General features: G+C 42.2%; 1 protein-coding gene across 12 annotated transcripts in view; it reads right to left on the minus strand.

The window, feature by feature from the left end:
* Positions 1-18,504, minus strand: part of CAPRIN2 (caprin family member 2) — a 40,964-nt gene that overhangs the window by 16,700 nt on the left and 5,760 nt on the right. For all 12 annotated transcript variants that reach the window (XM_071210248.1, XM_058283002.2, XM_058282999.1 and 9 more), the window contains 5 exons: positions 11,681-11,767; positions 6,050-6,288; positions 4,320-4,402; positions 1,911-2,075; positions 409-452 (listed from right to left, as the gene is read on the minus strand). In XM_071210248.1, coding sequence (XP_071066349.1) covers positions 409-452; positions 1,911-2,075; positions 4,320-4,402; positions 6,050-6,288; positions 11,681-11,767 — 618 coding nt within the window. The remainder of the gene's footprint in view (positions 1-408; positions 453-1,910; positions 2,076-4,319; positions 4,403-6,049; positions 6,289-11,680; positions 11,768-18,504) is intronic.

The following is an 18,504-nucleotide window of genomic DNA, read 5'->3' on the forward strand; positions in this document are numbered from 1 at the left end:
TCCCATAAATCTGTGTCTCTTCGAAAAAACCACAAATACCTTCTTCTGCTACCAGTGTGAGTAAATTCTGGAGAGAGCAAAATCATGCCCCCATCTTTAAATTCTAGCATGGGGGCAACAACAACGAAAGCTAACACTTGAGTAGTTACTGTGTGCCAGTCCAAATTCTAATTCAGAATTAGGCTGACTCCTTTAATCCTCACCTTAGTTCATGATGTGGACATCATTATCCCCATTTTACAGATGAGGGTACTGGGCAAAGCTGTCCCTAGCGAGCCACCACGCTGAGAGGCGCCAGCACCCAGAGCCAAGCTCTGGAAGTCCTGCGGCAGAGCCCTGGCTCTCAGCCACGACACTAGAGCAAATCTCTAAAACTGACTTGAGCCAACTACCTTTTTGGTATCTTACCTCTTGGGGCTGAATCTCTGGCTGTGCAAGTTCCAACAGGGACTCTGGGAAAATGAAAGGAATTTTGATATAAATACTAGGTAGATTGTTAAGTCTTTAGGCTGATTACAAATGTGAACATATTTAAAAAGTTTCAGAAGAGTAATAGAAAAAGAATAGCACAATTAAGTATATTCACGGCAGGAATAACTCCAACGTTCGCTTTTTGGTCAAAAGCATTTGGTCTGAGGCTGCCTGAAATTAGTAACTCTCCTAATGACACTTGGCTAAAGCCAAGCTTCAGTTAAAAATTCACTTCTGACTGAAAGTAAGACCGTTTCCTCCTACCCACACACACAGCTTGGCCCTCGCTGGAGTTACAGCTCAGGTCCCACAGGGTGAAAATCAGCCACGTCAGCTGAAAGGCCTCTTACAAGCTGGTCTCGGGCTGGAGGGCGAGATGGCACTGAAGGGCTGGCTTGGCATTAACAGAAGAGGAGGTGAAGGTAGGAATGACCTGAATCCTGTTAGGCTACTGGGACCCTGCCAGGGTTACCACCTTAGAAAAGATACTTCTGAAATAAATCCAACCTTAACAAATGAAAAGAACAGTGCCAAATGCTCCAAATACTTTTTTTTTTTTGAATGGTAATTTGAGAAGTACATTTTCCTTACTGATTTTGGCCCTTTTTTCCCTAAATCAATATTTTTAACCTGAATTTATTTTCATTCTCATTCTACTACAATATTGGATTCTACTACAACTTAAATTTAAACAATTTTACACAGAATGATCCTAGTGGTAATTTAACAGCAAGGTACATCCCAACACCATCGGTGCCTCTTTTAAATGGGGAAAGAGTGGAATGCAATGTCCCTGCCAGCATTCATATCACACATCACAGCAAAAGAGCCGAGAGATGTTCCAAACCCTGGACTTACCTAGCCGCAAGTAAAGATTCCATCCACATAGACCCCAACGAATTCAAAAAAGGATACCACCTCACAGCATTTTAACTCATTTTTGTGTGTTAAAAATGCAACCGCTTGGCAGCGGACTTAGCCCAGTGGTTAGGGCGTCGGTCTACCACATGGGAGGTCTGCGGTTCAAACCCCAGGCCTCCTTGACCCGTGTGGAGCTGGCCCATGCGCCGTGCTGATGCGTACAAGGAGTGCTGTACCACGCAGGGGTGTCCCCCGCGTAGGGGAGCCCCACACGCAAGGAGTACACCCCATAAGGAGAGCCACCCAGCGAGAAAGAAAGTCCAGCCTGCCCAGGAATGGCGCCGCACACACATAGAGCTGACACAGCAAGAGGAGGCGACCAAAAAGAAACACAGATTCCATTACTGCTGACAACAACAAAAGCGGACAAAGAAGATGCAGCAAATAGACACAGAGAACAGACAACCGGGGTGGGGGGGGCGGGAAGGGGAGAGAAATAAATAAATGAATCTTAAAAAAAAAAGTTTGCTAATTAAAAAAAAATGCAACCGCTGTTAATTTCAGAGATCATAACAAACCTGGCTCTTTGACAGATTCAGTCTTCAACAACTGTTTTTTCTTCTCTGATTTCATTAGCATTTCTTCCTCCAATATTTCTTTTTCCTTAACATTTTGGGGAACTGGGATACTCTCAAAATAGCCTGAGCTCAGCAATTTAGACAGCAGGTCTTTCACATGTTTGTCTAAGAAAGAGTAATCAAGACTTAATTATAATATAACCTAACCACTGAAAATTACTAGGAACAGTAATCCTAGTATAAATTAATCCTAGTCATAGTATGCCATTACAATATTCTACATCAGGGAGGATTGAGAGAGCTGGTCATTACCCTGAAAGTAAACTGGGAGCCCATCTCTAGGCTATGCTAAATCGATACAGATTTTGAGGCTCAGAATCCAAAGTTTAGCAAGTCACTTGGGTCTCCACGTTCACCATTTGAAAAATGACTAAATCAGAGACTCACTGAAGACTCTATTATTTCACAGAAGCACATATCCTTTCCCTGAGCTGAGAGACACATTTCTCCCATCCCTCCAACACCTCACAATTACCAACAATCCTATCACCCCCTAGTAACTATGACTTTAGAGAAATACAAGGCAGTTTCACCAAAACAAGCAGTAGAAAACTACCTTGTCCAATCTCAAAAGTGTTCTAAACTACAAAATTCATGATTAATATTTTTCTCTGGATTACTGTAGGTCGTGCCTATCACATCGCTATTTGAGGATCAAGGGGAAAATCTTAAAATGTGTTAAAATCACTGCACCACAAATCCATCTCAAGTATTTTTCATTTTAAATATCCACTAAAAACATAACTCCCAGAAGAACAAGAGTTTCCATACTGGACTTAAGGTTTATTTTTACTCCTTTCACAGAAGTACCATGACACAGATTTCATTTTATTAATCAATTTCAGGTATACTTTACACACAGAGTTGACACATTTTAAGTGTACAGTTTTAACAGATGTATAGTTACGTTATTGCCACAGGAATCATAACGTAGAACACTTTCATCAGCCCAAGAAGTCTCCCGTGCGCCTAATGCTATGAAGCACCTTTCCCTCCGCTCTAGCACCACTGACCTGGCTTTATCTTTACTGGAACTTAATATAAATAGAATCATACAATATTTATTCTTTTTTGGTCTGGCTTCTTAAACTCAGCATAACTATCCTGAGATGCACTCATGTTGCCACATATCAGTAGGGCATTCCTTTTTTCTTGCCGAGTAGTGTTCCACTATATGGACGTACCAGGTGATAGACACCTGGGGCTATTATGAACACAGGGCATAGAACACAAGCACTCGTGTGTAAGTGCCTGGTCACTGAACAAGTGTGCACTTGAGTCTATAAGAAACTCCCAAACTATTTCTCAAAGGGTTAGTACCATCTTACATCCTAATCAAGAAATAAATTTTTAATTGTGATTTAAACTTAGACTTAGCAATTTTGTAATAGATGCATATACTTAGATATCCTAAAAAAGAGGAAGCAGTCACTGGTAATAACAATGTTTATCATACTGCACTAGTGCCAAGTGTCAACAATAGGAGGGGACATGACTTTTCTCCAATACCTACAATTTCTCTAATTAAAAAAAAAGAATTTTAAAAACATTATGCTAAGTGAAAGAAATCAAAGTACTATATATTGTATGATTCCATTTATAGAAAATGTAAATATAAATCAATTTGTAATGATGGAATTAGACTAGAGGTTATATAGGGCTGGGGAAGGATGGAGGGGTTGAGAGGTGACTGCTAAGGGGTGTGGGGCAATGAAACTGTTCTAAAATTGTGGTGATGAATGCACAACCCTGTAAATATACTAAAAGCCACTCATTGTACACTCTGGATGGACTGGACGGTATGTGAGTTTATGTTTACCTGCTTCTAGTGAGTTTTCATTATGCTAAGCTAGTACAGAAAACTCTGCGCTTCACATCCAGCCCACTGGTACTTGGTCATTGGGCCAATGGACATTTAGAAAGCCAAAAGGACTATTTCTCTTTAGTCTATTGATAATCTTTAGTCTATTGAACTGCTGTCCATCGATCTATCTAGTCAAGCCTTCAGGGTTCCTTAGGCTGACACAGTAGATAATCCTTGGCAGAACATGTGTAATCGGCATCTACTACCCAGAACATGGAAGGTAACCTCACACGGTCCAGTGAGGTGGAAGTCATCACCAGGACTTGGGTCTTGCTCCCAAACCATGTGGACTTGCCACTGCGTAACGCTCCCCAAGTACCTTTTAGTGAGTCTGATTCTACAATAGATGCCTTAAACAGAACTAAACAAAGGGATCACTCTCCAAGTGAACATAATATGGTAGGACATGCAAGTTCTGATGGAGTGATACGGCTTACGCGAAAAGTTCAGTATTTACTGCCTAAGTCCAGATCCTGAACACTCACATGTCGTTCCCACCACTGCCTTCTCACTTCCTTCCAAAAGGTCCCAAAAGTACAAGGACGACTGCTCCATCTGGTCTTCAACACTGCCAAGGAAAGCAGCACAAAGTAGCGTTAGAAGAACTCTCTGTACATGGAGCAGCACAATCTATACATTATAACCCACCAACAACCAAAACAGTCAAATGTACATTTTGCCTTTTCACTCTGGAAATAAAAAATTTATTTTATAAAAGGTGACTTCCTGTTTATGGATTTCAGGTGTAAGCATTTCTTCTCACAACAACTAAAATATAGCAATAGGCCTATAGAAGTAGACCAGCTCGACTTAACGATGCCAGTGCAGTGTAACTACGTGTCCAGTACATGTCCTAGATGAAGGAACAGTGGAATGGACTCTTCCACTCCACCTCCACAGCGCTGCGTGTGCTTAAAGAGAGCAGCTTATTTTTCAAATTACATTTGGCTTACAATTCACACATTAAAGTAGGCGACAGTCCCTGAACCACCGCAGTGCAGCAGCAGAAGGAAGCAGCCAAGCAGGTAGGATGACGGGCAGCCCCATGGCAGGGCCAAGTTCCTGCAGCAGCTGCGATCGATCGGGCGCTGCTGGAGCAGGGCTAACTCAACCTGGTGCTGGCAAAGCCGCAGCACAGCGATCTGCTCACCAGCTGATTTACTCCATCCAAGTAAAAACACCAGGGAAACAGACTTGGCCCAGTGGTTAGGGCGTCCGTCTACCACATGGGAGGCCCGCGGTTCAAACCCCGGGCCTCCTTGACCCGTGTGGAGCTGGCCCATGCGCAGTGCTGATGCGTGCAAGGAGTGCCCTGCCATGCAGGGGTGTCCCCGCATAGGGGAGCCCCACGCACAAGGAGTGCGCCCCATAAGGAGAGCCACCCAGCGCGAAAGAAAATGCAGCCTGCCCAGGAATGGTGCTGCCCACACTTCCCGTGCCACTGACCACAACAGAAGTGGACAAAGAAACAAGACGCAGCAAATAGACACAGAGAACCGACAACCGGGGGAGGGGGGGAATTAAATAAATAAATAAAATCTTTAAAAAATAAAATAAAAAATAAAAATAAAAACACCAAGTAGAGAACTACAGCAGGGAGAAAAATTCATTGGGTAGCCCCAATGTGGCTTCACGTTTTCAATGTGGTTCCTCAGTCTGTAATCATGGTATAACAGGAAGTCCAAAAAATTCTTACTTTAAAAGTTTAATGATAGTGGCCAAGTTAAATGAAGTACAGCAAGAACAAAAAGGCAAAGACTCCCGGGCAGTACACAATAGCCTGAGATGCTTACAAAAAAACCAAAATATTAGGAATATACATAGTTACTTATATTACTGTAACTAGGAATATAATATTGTATTAATGTATATTCCTAATACTTTAATTATGCATGTACATATTATGGTTAATATTTGCAGAGGGTTAAAACTTGACACTACTTTTATTAATGTAACATTTTGTGTGATCTATGTATCTCTAAAAAAAAAAGAAAAAATAACCTTGAAACTACCTTTTAAAAATCAGTTACAATAAAAAAGGCCATTAATGAGCCCACTCAATTCACTTTCCTTCTAAACAATCTATCTACCCTGTTAAGAGTCTGGGCCAGCCAAGATTTCCCAGGTTGAATATAATATTTTCTTTTAATTACTAATAACAAAAAAGCCAAATTATCATGTGTTCTATTTCAGGATAATCTTTTCCTACACTTACCTCAGACTTTCATTTCTTTCAGGGCAGGTCAGTTTTGAAAATTTAATGAGGTAGTCAAGGTCTTTTGAAGGCAAATACACGGCCCCGTTCAAGCCCCCCCTGAAGTCCCGCTGCACGTGGTCCTGCGTCAGGTTCTGCAGCACATACTGCACCTGCAGGATCGTCCGCAGCTTCTTCTTCTCGGCCTCAAGTTTCAGCATGTGCTCCCTCCGCTGAGCCTTCCGCTGCGCTTTCAGCAACTGTTAAAACAAATGCCAATTAAAACAGCAACCCCCTCCGCCCCTTCCCAGCAACTCTATCTTCTACTATGTCTAACCCAAAACAGCTAAAATTCGGTGACAAGTTTTGGGTATATAACACTATCAAACCGGCAAGTCTGCTTGCTTCCTGCCTCCTTTTTTTAGCTAAAGAAGATGGCAATAAGTAATAAACTGGCTTGTCTAAAGTAACCAGAGCTCAGAGAACCCAAATATAGACTCCCAACTCCAGACAATTTCTAGTATTCTAATCCACCACGATGAAAACTAAGGTACCAATCACTGATGCCCATATATATCCCAAAGTTTTATTTTCCATTTTTATGTATATCAAGCCTTTTAATGCCAAATACTGTAAAAGAATGCTTTAGTTTTGTTGCATGGTAATCTCATGATCCAGGGGAAGTGTATTTAAATTAAAATGGTCAGTTTCCAACCAAAGACAGACTAAGGTATCAGGTACCTTGATATAAAATCAATATTTTAAAGTATGGAGAGAAGGTCATAAATCCTAACAGATCAAGATTGGGGAAAAAAACTTCAGGAAAAGACAGACTGTGGCATTTTGAATTCTTTTCTAAGGGTATGAACACAACTTAATAAGTTTAATTTTATCTACTACCAGGAGACAATGGGGGAAAATGAGAACTTTTTGAGAATGAGAAACGGTTGGGGGTTCTGCAGGCCAGCGTATTTTCTCGGGACGGCCACGGGTCAGTAAGGTTCTTTCCAAGACCTAAACACAGCACTTACAAGCCCCGGGCAGGTCTCTCCGCTTGGGCCGGGGGAACAGCAGGAAGGAGGTGGCACTTCCAGCTCACCAACAAGGCTGGACTCTCATGGACACCGTTTCGTCATGGCACAGAAGAGGAAGCCAATGGCCAGGGCACCTGTGGGCTGTGCCACGATCACCACCCATCTCCACACGGCCAATCTCCCAAAGCTGGGGGAGATGTCCCATGGGCTCCACTCCGGGCTCCCCTTCGGGAGTCTCTCACCTTCTACAACAAATGTTTTTACTTGTCTGCATCTCCCTGGACTTCAGCTCTGCATGGCAGGGACCGTGCCTTAGTTGCTTACCAGTACTGCATCACCCGTTTGCAGAGCAGACTCTGACACCTGCCCGAGTGTGCTTAAAAGGGTCAAGTAGGGGTTGAATGGGACCTCATATTTTTCATAATGTAATTAAAAAAATAATAATAATTAAAAAAAAAAAGACCACTTGAAAAAAAAAAAGGTAATTAGATTTTGTTTCTAAAGTGAATGCTCTGATTCTTCTAGTTAACCTGAATTTGTGTTCTAAACATTTCTTGTTCAGGTTTCTTTATGGTTTTGCTTGAATTTTTGGCACAGTGGAGCTGTCCCCAGCATCATCCACTGACCCAGACTTTGAGATGATGCTATGTTTACTGGAAGCATAAAGGCACGAAGGCTCTCAAGGCTGTTATTTTTATTTTTATATCTCTGGTAACTATTTGACATTACTTAGAAGCCCACTGAAGTCTCTGTGATTCAGGAGACTGAAAAGATAGCTCTGGCTTTCCAAGAAATTGGGGTAATATAAAGCTATGATACTGAATGAAATTACTACAAAGAATAAGTACTATAAAGTGAAGTCACAAGGCCCTTTCAAAAATACTTCACTTAGTTTCAAAAAGACCCTATTTAGTTTAGTATTCACGTGGGTTAACTTTCCAGATAACAGATTGTTACATTTTAAAGCCCTTAAACTAATTTCATTTAAACCACCTTGGAAACCTATCTAAAATGTTTCTTTGTTTTAGTGTGTATGGACAGTGTTTTTTCTGATAATTCAAAATCTTCTTCATTTCATGCTATTGTGGTACTGTAAGTAATTGAATAAAACTATTTGATCCTACACAGAATAAAAAAAAAAAAAAAAGGGTCAAGTAACAATAGTGTCTCCCACGATGGGACATCAGGAAGAACAGAGTCTATTCCTTACTTATGCGGAAACTAAGGCCAAAAAGTGAAAACCTTTACAGATCACAGAAAGAGGGAAGCAAGTCAGAGAGTCAACGGACAGTTGCATTTCCTTCTCTTCTCCCAGCTGAGGGTTTTGGAAGATGGATGACACAACCTAAACCACTGTCGATCAATGGTACTGAATAACAGAGGTTGTTTTCTGAACTATGGCTTGGAATGATGAATTCCCGCTAAGGGACAGAGTTCAGCCCATGAAGACAGAGAAGAATGGGCTCAGCTGAGCAGGACAGCTTCCGACTTAGGTCTGAAGGGAAAGAAGAAAATGTTCCACAAACTACAAAACTATCACAGAAGACAGTGACAAAAGAAAAAACTTTAGTAAATGAATCCAAAAATTTCTAGGAAAATCTAAACATAGAACTACTGTACAACCCAGCAATCCCACTTCTAGAAATATATCCAGAAGAACTATAGCAGGGATGCAAACTGGCATTTGCACACCGACATTTTACAGCAGCATTATTCACAATCGCCAAAAAATGGAAACAACCCAAGTAGCCATCAACTGATGAAAGGATAAGCAGAATGAGGTAATACGTATGATGGAATATTATTCGGCTGTAAGAAGGAATGAAGGCAGATGCATATGACAACATGGACATTATGAGTCCACATTAAGGACGTTATGTTGATTGAAATAAGCCAGACACAAGAAGACAAATACTGTGTCACAAATATGAACTCAATACAATGAATAAACTCATGGAGTTAAAATCTAGAGTACAAGTTACTAGGAGATAGGAGGAGGGTTGAGAAGAGGGAGCTGATGCTTAATGTATGTAGAATTTTTAATAAAGTTGAATATAAATGTTTGGAAAGGGATAGAAATGATAGTGTATTAAGTATATAATAATGAGTATAACTAACACCTCTGATTTATAGATGTGACTGTGGGTGAAAAGGATAGTCTAGGGTCATAAATGTCAGAGCAAGCAAGCTAGGGGCTGACCGCGGGGCTAACAGTGGATGTGGCCGTGGATAGACTGTGTGAGCACAGACACAAGAATGTTTCCACGAAAAAAAGAATGCTTCTCCACGAACTAGAATATATGCCACTGTTCCATTACAAGATGTTAAGAATATGGGGAAAATGCATATGGACTACAGTTAACAGTAATATAATAATATTTTTGCATCAATGTCAACGAAGGCACTATATCAGAGGTGAAGGTCGACAACACGGGGGTAGAAAGAGGACCTGGGATTTTACTTTTTGGAGTAATGAACACTCTGAAATCGACCGTGGTGACGAACGCACAGCTCTGTGGTAACAGCGGGAGTCCCTGAGTGTCCTCTTTGGATGGACCATACAAGGCATGGGAGCACGTAACCAGTGAGCCCCGTGGCGGATGACGGCCTGTGGTTAAAAAGATGAGAGCACTCTCTCGGGAACTGTAACAAGTGTACAATACTGTTAAACTGTGTTAATGACAGAGTGGCTTCTGGGGAACATACCCCTAATGTAAGCTATAGACGCTAGTTAGTAGTAACATTTTGATGTTCTTTCATCAATTGTAACAAATGTTCCATGACAATGCCAGGGTTGGAAGTGGGGTGGTAGAGGGGAATCCAGAAGCTCTGCCTGATTGTTTTGTAAACTCGCAACTTCTCTAGCAACAACAACCAAAAAAATTAATTTCCAGGAAAAAAATTAGAAGGTGACTGGCAAGTGCCTTTGAAGTACACAAAGTACTTTAGCACCTTACTTAAAATGAAACTAAATCTATAATACAAGTAAAAATAATTTCACAGGTAGCAACAAAACTTGGTGGGTTGTGAGCCACCTCATAACTATAGCAGTGGAAGAACATTAAACAGATACTGTATCTCTGATATAGAGGAAAAAAGGCAGTTTTTAGAATAAAAAAAAGTACCCATGGCTCTACTACTTACTTGACTCCACCACTTAGTGGTTGTGAATTTGAATAAGTTCCTTTTATTCTGAGCCTCAGATTCCTCATCTGTGAAAGGGGCTAACTGTATTTACTTTCAAGATTGCTGTGAAATTTGAGTGGGATTACAAAGGTACCTGGCACAAGGTAGGTTTTTAAAAAAAAAAACATTCAAATCTAAAAAGAAGAAGAAAAAAAACACACCATATATTAGAAAAATAAATATCTGGATAGAAAACTGAAATTTGAGGTCAGAGAGAAGAGTAAGTCTGATGACAGAGAGAAAATGGAAAATTGTAATTATTATCCAAGTATACTTCCAATTACCCAAACAGGAAAATAAAAAAAAAAAAAAGATATGAAAGATACTTTCATAGTAAAATTGACCAAGCTTAATTAACAGTTGGGGGTGTGGATCAGTCATATACGTATGAGGGAAAAGAAACTGACTTTTAACTGTTGTAATATAAAATAGTCTAGAAATAGTTGATATCTGTGAAATCAAAAGTACTAAAATCAACGTGAGTTAAACTCTGCTATGCTTGGCAGAAAGAGCTAATGTTACTTTAGACCTACATTAACAGAAGTGTCCAGGAAACAGAAGGAAGTGGTTTTGTACCAGGCTATTTTAAATCTGTGAACCACCTTTCAAGAAGTCACTGCTCATTAAATCAGACATCCAGAAGAGAATTCAGAACTGGATTGCGGGGATTAGGATAGAGGATGTCTTCAGCCTAGAGATACTGGTTTTTAATGCCTGAGGAATGGAGAAGAGAATTTCTGCTCACCATAAAGGAAGAAAAATAACCCAAAATTTAAAAAGACTGCCTTGAGTCATGTCCTCCATTCCATGCGTAAATTCAAGAAAAATGTCCTGAATTGTTGGAAAATGACTTTTAAAGGGCCTTCTAATGCTAATATCCTGAAACTGCGGCAAACACTTCATTAACAAATGCTTAAGAGTTCAGATGAGTGTCTGATTATCAGAGAATCTAAAAAAAGGCCAGCCCTAATTCTACTTCATATGAGTCATAATTTTTCCTCGTAATAATTGTCATGCCCTTAAGAAGATGAATCTAGCAAATGCTTCCTCATGCTATACAATGGTAAACTTACAAGTCTCTATTATATAACTTTACAAGCCTATATTCTAAAATACTTCAAATAATTATACTGGTCAGAATAGTTTTTATTCCTTCTCAGTTGATTTTCTAAATTCCATAGAAAAATAACATAAGCAGGTAAACTAATACTTTATTCACAATGCCTCATATTCAGATACCATTTGTATTCTCTGGAAACTCTGGAAATCTGGAAAAATTAGTTCTTCTGTAGTTTTCCCAATTTCCCATCCTCAATAAAATAGCAGCAGGAAGTGGATGATAACCAAACACCATTATTAGACATTGACATTTTCTTCCAGTTCAGTGACTAACTGGCTTCAGTTAAAATAAAAAAATAAAAAACATACTCACATCTTGACTCAGTCCAGAAAAGGTTTTCTGAAGCTCCTTGGCAAACTCCAAGTTATGCAGCACTTCTTCATATTTTTCTACTGCTTCCTACCAAACAGAATAAGAGAACACCGACTCTGTGACCACCGAAGTACAAATATATCAAAATATATGTTCCTTACATATGGTAGAAGAGATTTAAGACCTTATGAACCAACCATTATACATACACAAAAAGAAGCTGTTGCCCAAAGAAATAAATAGAAGACCTAAAGAAAATGTAGAGTGAAAGAATTTAGTACAAGTTACATAAAGTTTAATTAAAAATTCCGTTTTTATGCTAGGAACCTAACCTAATTCTATCCTATCTGTAAACGCTATGGTCAGAGAGACTTGTGGGTTTTAGGAGCACCGACCCACAAGGATTCCTCCAGCGCCATTCATTCACTACTCAGCAACATTATAGAAGCAGCATGGTAAAACTCGCACACATGGACAAGCAGTTTCAAGAAATTAATCCAGGGAAGCACATTTGCCCAACGGATAGGGCGTCCGCCTACCACATGGGAGGTCTAAGGTTCAAACCCCGGGCCTCCCAACCTGTGTGATGAGCTGGCCCATGCGCAGTGCTGATGTGCGCAAGGAGTGCCCTGCCATGCAGGGGTGTCCCCACGTAGGGGAGCCCCGCGCACAAGAAGTGCGCCCCGTAAGGAGAGTCGCCCAGCGCAAAAGAAAGTGCAGCCTGCCCAGGAATGGTGCCGTACACAAGGAGAGCAGACACACAAGATGATGCAACAAAAAGAAACACAGATTCCTGTGCCGCTGGTAAGGATAGAAGCAGTCACAGAAGGACACACAGCGAATGGACACAGGGAGCAGACAAGTGGGGGGGGGGCAGGGAAGGGGAGAGAAATAAATAAAAAATAAATCTTTTAAAAAAAGAAGAAATTAATCCAGTGGGAAGGACACTTGGAAGCAATTACCTATAATAGACAAATTAAATAAGCATTGTAACAGAAATAACCAGCAATGTACTATAAAAAACTGAAAGGAATAAAATTTTTTAGGATTACATAGATGAACAAAATTGATAGAGACAGAGTGGACTCTTCACGGAACTTCAACTCAATCGAATGGAAAAAGCAGCCAATACAGAACGGAGCAAGGTGAGGCGCTGCCTGACAGAGGGAGACTACCACGAAGCCTCAGGAACTGAAAGTGTGACAGTGACACAAAGACAGACAGACCAGTGACTTAGCAAGAGAAGCCACATGACAAGACCCACACGTGGAGCCTGGAACAGCAGAGCTGCAAATCCCTGGAGAGGCACTGAGCAGTGGTGCCGCAAAACCACCCTCCAGGTGGGACGAAAACGACGGGCTTTTATCTCATGCTACACAGAAACTAATTCTAGACCAATTGCAGGCTTACAACTGAAGGGCAAAACAAATGTTCAGAATGAAAATAGACCTCTGACCTCAGTAGAGTGCTTTCTGCATCTTAAGGAAGGCGAGTTCAACTCCATTTAAAATTACGAACTTCTGTTCATCACACGACACACCAAAGAGAATGAAAAGATAAGTCACACAGTGGGACAAAACACACGCAAACACTTAACCACAAGGTGACTATCCTGAACGTATACATGAACTCCATAGAAATAAAAAACAAAGTAAAACAAGCGGAGAGAAGTACAAAAATACATGTCTTTACAGAAGACTACAAGTAGCCAATAAACTTGATGTAATCAAGGAAATGCAAATTTAGTTTGCGTGATGCTACTGCACATTGGCCAGATTAGCAACAACCGAAGAGCCTGCGTGTCGGTGAGGACGTAGAGACCAGAGCCCTCAGACTGCTAGAGGGATGCAAAAAGCACACAGCCACTCTGAAAAGCGGCTTGGCAGTTTCTGAAACAGTAAAACACACGCTCAGGACACACCCCAGCATTGCACTCCTGGTATCTACCCAAAAGAAATAATCACACATGGCCACCGCAGACACATGCGTGGATTTACAGAGGAGCATTATTCATAAAAGCCCCAGATGAAAACAATCAAACACCCCACAGCTAGTAAACGGATAAACAAAATGTGGCTGACTAGTATCCACACAACAATACTAGTCAGCAAAGAAATGAGACGAAATACCGACACATGCTGTAATGTGCGTGAACCTCAAAAGCACCACGTAAAGGGAAATAAGCCAGCGGTGAAAGACTTTTCATTTTATATGAAATGTCCAGAAAAGGCAAATTCACACAGAGAGAAAGCAGATCAGGGCACAAGGTGAGTCTAGAGGTGATGGAAATGTTCTAAAACAGATTGTAATGCTAGCTTCATACCTCTAGGAATTTACTAGAAATCACTGAATTGCACACTTACAATGGGTTAGCTTTATGGCATATAAATTAAACCTCAGTAAAGCTCTTTAAAAAACAATCTGACCGGAAGCGGACATGGCTCCACTGATAGAGCGTCCGCCTACCATATGGGAGGTCCAGGGTTCAATCCCAGGGCCCCCTGGCCCGAGTGGAGCTGGCCCACGTGCAGTGTTGATGCGCTCAAGGAGTGCCCTGCCACGCAGGGGTGTCCCCACGTAAGGGAGCCCCACGCACAAGGAGTGCACCGTGCAATAAGAGCCACCCCATGTGAAAAAAAAGTGCAGCCCACCCAGGAGTGGAGCCGCACACATGGAGAGCTGATGCAGCAAGATGATGTAACAAAAAGAAACACAGATTCCTGGTGCTGCCAAGAATGCAAGCGGACACAGAAGAACACACAGCGAATGGACAGAGAGAGCAGACAATGGTGGGGGGGAGGAGGGCGGGGGGAGGAGAAATAAATAAATAAATAAGTCTATCTAAAAAAAACAACATTGGATCATATAATAAAAAGAAAACAAAAAATCTGACAACACTCCCTCTTTACAAAGGTACAGAACAGCAGGAACTTCTGCACAGTCGCAGCATCAGCATAAACGGGTGTGGTCATTTTGGATACCATTTTGGCACTCTTATCTGTGATGTTAACCATAAGCGTACCCTACAGCTCGGTGGTTATGTCCAAACGCTGGACAAATCTTGCATCTGTGTCTCAGCATGAAATTGTTCAAAGCAGAATTGTTCATCACACACACACACAAAATGCAAGCAATTCAAACACTGACTACAGACTACTGTCAAGTAGAAAAAAGAACTAGTGAAACACAGCTAAAAGGCAAACTGCAGAATATAGAGCACGATACTTTTTATAAGGTACAAAAAAGCAAGTCTAACACATCTGTGGGCAATAAACAGGCGCTGTTAAAGTAAAAGCGAGGGGATGAGGGGAAAGTTCAGAGTTGGGGTTACAGAAGGAGAAAGTCCTGGGAAGGCGCCCCGTGGTTTCAGTGGCATGTTCTGGGTTCTGAGGCTTGCTTTGGAAGATGCACTACAACGTGCGTGCAAAAATTCCTGGACCGTGTATTTCATAATTAGAAAGGTCTTCCAACTACAGAAACAAAAGGGCAAGGGCAAACCACGGCACACACTGCTCAGAGGGCTGCAAAGCCCCGGCCCACCCACAGCGCTTCACCGGGGAAAGCAGCCTCCGGCGGAGCCGCCGCAGCTTCCCGTCAGCCCGCTGGACCACCCTTCCCTCACCTTGGCGGGGTGGGCCTTCCACCCCGGCCCTCGAGAAGCTTCTCTGTGATCACCCTCTGCTGTCAAGCTTAATACTTACACCAGCATGTTAGAAGTTTACCACCTAAATTGAAAAATGAAAAGCTTCTCTCTGGCAAACTCCTCCTTCCAGTCTTAGACAAATCTCAAGAACGTCGACACAGTATTTCCTCCCCAGTCATTCCATCAGAACCGGCTAGCGGCTTAACCTCAAGACCATCCTTCCACGCTGCGGCTGTTTTCTAGGTGTCATGCTGCTTGACTTCCCAGCAGCCTTTGTTTTCCACGAGCCTGAACGTCCCTTCCCCCTCATTTCTAGCTGCTGCTTCACCAGCAATTCCTTCATTACCTTCTCCCACCTCAGTGTTCAGCACCTGTGAAGCACAGGTGATAGCAGACCCACGTGACCGAGCTCCGTGCAGCTTAAATGAATTAACACTCAGGGGGCGAGAAGGGTCCTAGCCTGGTGAGGCGCTCCAAGTCCCATCAGCCACCACCATCCAGCCCTGGAAGCCAGCGCTCGCGGCTCCCGGCCTTCTCCTCTGCTCTCCACCCTGTCTCCCTACATCGCCGCGCCTTCCCCCGTCACCGAGGAGGAGCCACCCAGACACGTATCTTAAGATTAGCCTTCTCTCTGCTCCAAAGCCCCCCGTTTAAATACCTCCTAGACATCACGCCTTCACGTCTCACACGCACATGAAGTCAAGGGTTCGAAACGGAGCTCTTTCCCATACCCCCTCTCTAACCTCCCCCTTCCCCAGCGTCTCCAAGCTCAGTAAATGGTCCTTCCACTCACTGAGCCATTCAAGCAGAACCCTGAACAGCTCGACTCTGCACCAGACTCCCCCGACTGGCTGCCAAGCCATGTTATTTTACCTCTTCAGTCGCTTCCAAATCCAGCTACTATACTCCAACCCGCTGCCACTGCCCAAACACCAGCTCCCAAGATCCCTCACCTAGAGGGCAGCCAACACGTTCTCTAGCCTCTCTGCGTCCGTCCTCACCATCACCAAGCCACTCTTCATACTGCAATCAGAGCGAGCTTTCTACACGAGATCCGTAATTACTCTCCCCTACTTAAAACCCATCTCCACTCTAACGCTCCTAGGAAACAGTGTCTTCAGATGGCATGCAAAGATCTGCAGCAGGAAGCCTGCTCCGCCGCCTCCTCCATCCTCTTAGAAAGGCCCTTTGTAAAACCTGCTTTTCCTCCACACGCCAGCAGCCAAGCGCCTCGCCCTGCAGGTCTTCTCTGAGCACTTCCTTCTGGGGCAGGCTGTTCCTGGCGCCCGGGCCGGGCTGGCTCCTCACTGCTCCTCGTCGCCCTGCACGTCCCTCCGCCGGGCCTGGCTTACTGGTCGACTCTCTTCCCCCATGATGCGGCATATGCAGGTATTTAACATGTTTTTGTTCAGTGAGTGAAACGTAGCTCTGACTGTGAACTTAGGCGGCAAACACCCTAAAGATTCTGAGGAGAATTTACACCTTTTGAGTAGAGCCACGTAGGGAGACTTCTGTTTTAAGAAAGAGACACTAGAGGCAGCAGGATTTGGGATACGGAACCGTCAGGCTCAAGAGGAGGGAAGCAACTAAGAAGCTTCTATAAATTCAGGTTTGTCTTGACTAGACCAGCAGGAATGGGATTACAAAGAAGAAGGGACTTCATCTTATTTCATGAGCTTAGCATATATGCATTAAATATAATACCAGGATCAGCATTTACTAGGAAGGAATGGGTACCAAACACTAATTCTTTATCAATGAAAGCATTAGCTGCATCGAGTGCCTCTTGCAATGGCTTGAACACTCGTATCTCTGTTCTCCATTTCAGATCCAGATCTGAACAAAAACAGATGTTAAAGTTTCAATGGGACTCTAAAAACAACTTCAGTGAGACATGCTTCGTACTATTTCAAAGGAGGAATCTAGCAATCTGAGCGCAATAAAGTCTCCAGCCCACCCCACCAGGTGGCTGAAGGGCTGCTACTCACAGAGGTTGTAAGCAGCTTTATTTACAGTTCCACTAACATCTACCGGGTTATAGAAGAAATACAAACTGAAACTTCAAAATTTCTAGCAAACAGTATTGGAAATATAATATCAAACCTATGGCATACAGCTAAGACTTTGCTTGAAATAAAATTAACTCCTTAAATACATATGGGGAGGAGGAAATAAATCAATTAAACACGCAATTCAAAGTCAGAAAATAAACCAAAGAAAAGCAGAAAGAATTGAGGGTAAAGGGAGTAGAAAATAGGAAGGAAAAAAAAAAAGAAATCCAAAAGCTGGTTATTTGAAAAAAAAAAAAAAACACAAAATACACCACTAGCTAACAAGAGTAAACTAAGGAAATACAAGCTCACAAAATTAGAAATAAAAGAAAAATACCCACAGAAACAGACTGTATTAAACTTTATAGAAGACTACTTTACCCCAATCTATGCTAATTTAAAAACATGGGTGAAATTGAGTGGCTTTTAAGAAAAAATTTTAGAAAGCTGACTCCAAAAGAAGAAAAAAATCTAAGCAATTCAATTTTCAAAGAAAAAAAGAGAATAGTTTCAAAGAGCTACCAGCCAACAAAGATCCAGGCTCAAGAGTGTTTCACAGAGGAACGCAATCAAACTTTATAGACCACGGATCATGGAAACACTACCAAAATAGGAAAATAGGAAAAGGCAAAATTAAAGGTCCAAAAATGTCAACAGCAGGCTAAGTAACACAGAAAATGGGAAAAAGAGGTGGGAGAAAGAAAGGTGTTTGTGTATCCATGCTTAAAGAAACTTGGAAAGGATACATGAGAATCTCACCCGTGTAGTCAGGTAAGAACTGAACAGAGTACAGGGGTAAAAGAAAAACATTTTTAAAAAATATTCTCTAGTTTCTGACCACGTGAAGTAGTGCCGTATTCTGCACAGAAAACAGCTGGAGGAATGGCCATCTAACTTGTATTTGAACAGGGGCACAAAGGCCTCTAGGTTGAAAACAGAACAGGGGACAGGTGGCCGGGACAGAAAAGCCTGTGAGGAAACTACTGCAGCAATGGGGATAAAAAATGAGGGCTCTGGAGAGCTCACAGAAGGCGGTTTATGGAGCAGCCATTCTGGCTTTCTCTGAAGGCAGAACTGCCCGCACCTGCTGAAGGGCTAGATACGGGGATGGGAAGCAAGCAGAGGAGCGA

The sequence above is a fragment of the Dasypus novemcinctus genome, chromosome 20 (genome assembly GCF_030445035.2).
Source record: "Dasypus novemcinctus isolate mDasNov1 chromosome 20, mDasNov1.1.hap2, whole genome shotgun sequence".
In the NCBI taxonomy this organism is placed as follows: Eukaryota; Metazoa; Chordata; class Mammalia; order Cingulata; family Dasypodidae; genus Dasypus; species Dasypus novemcinctus.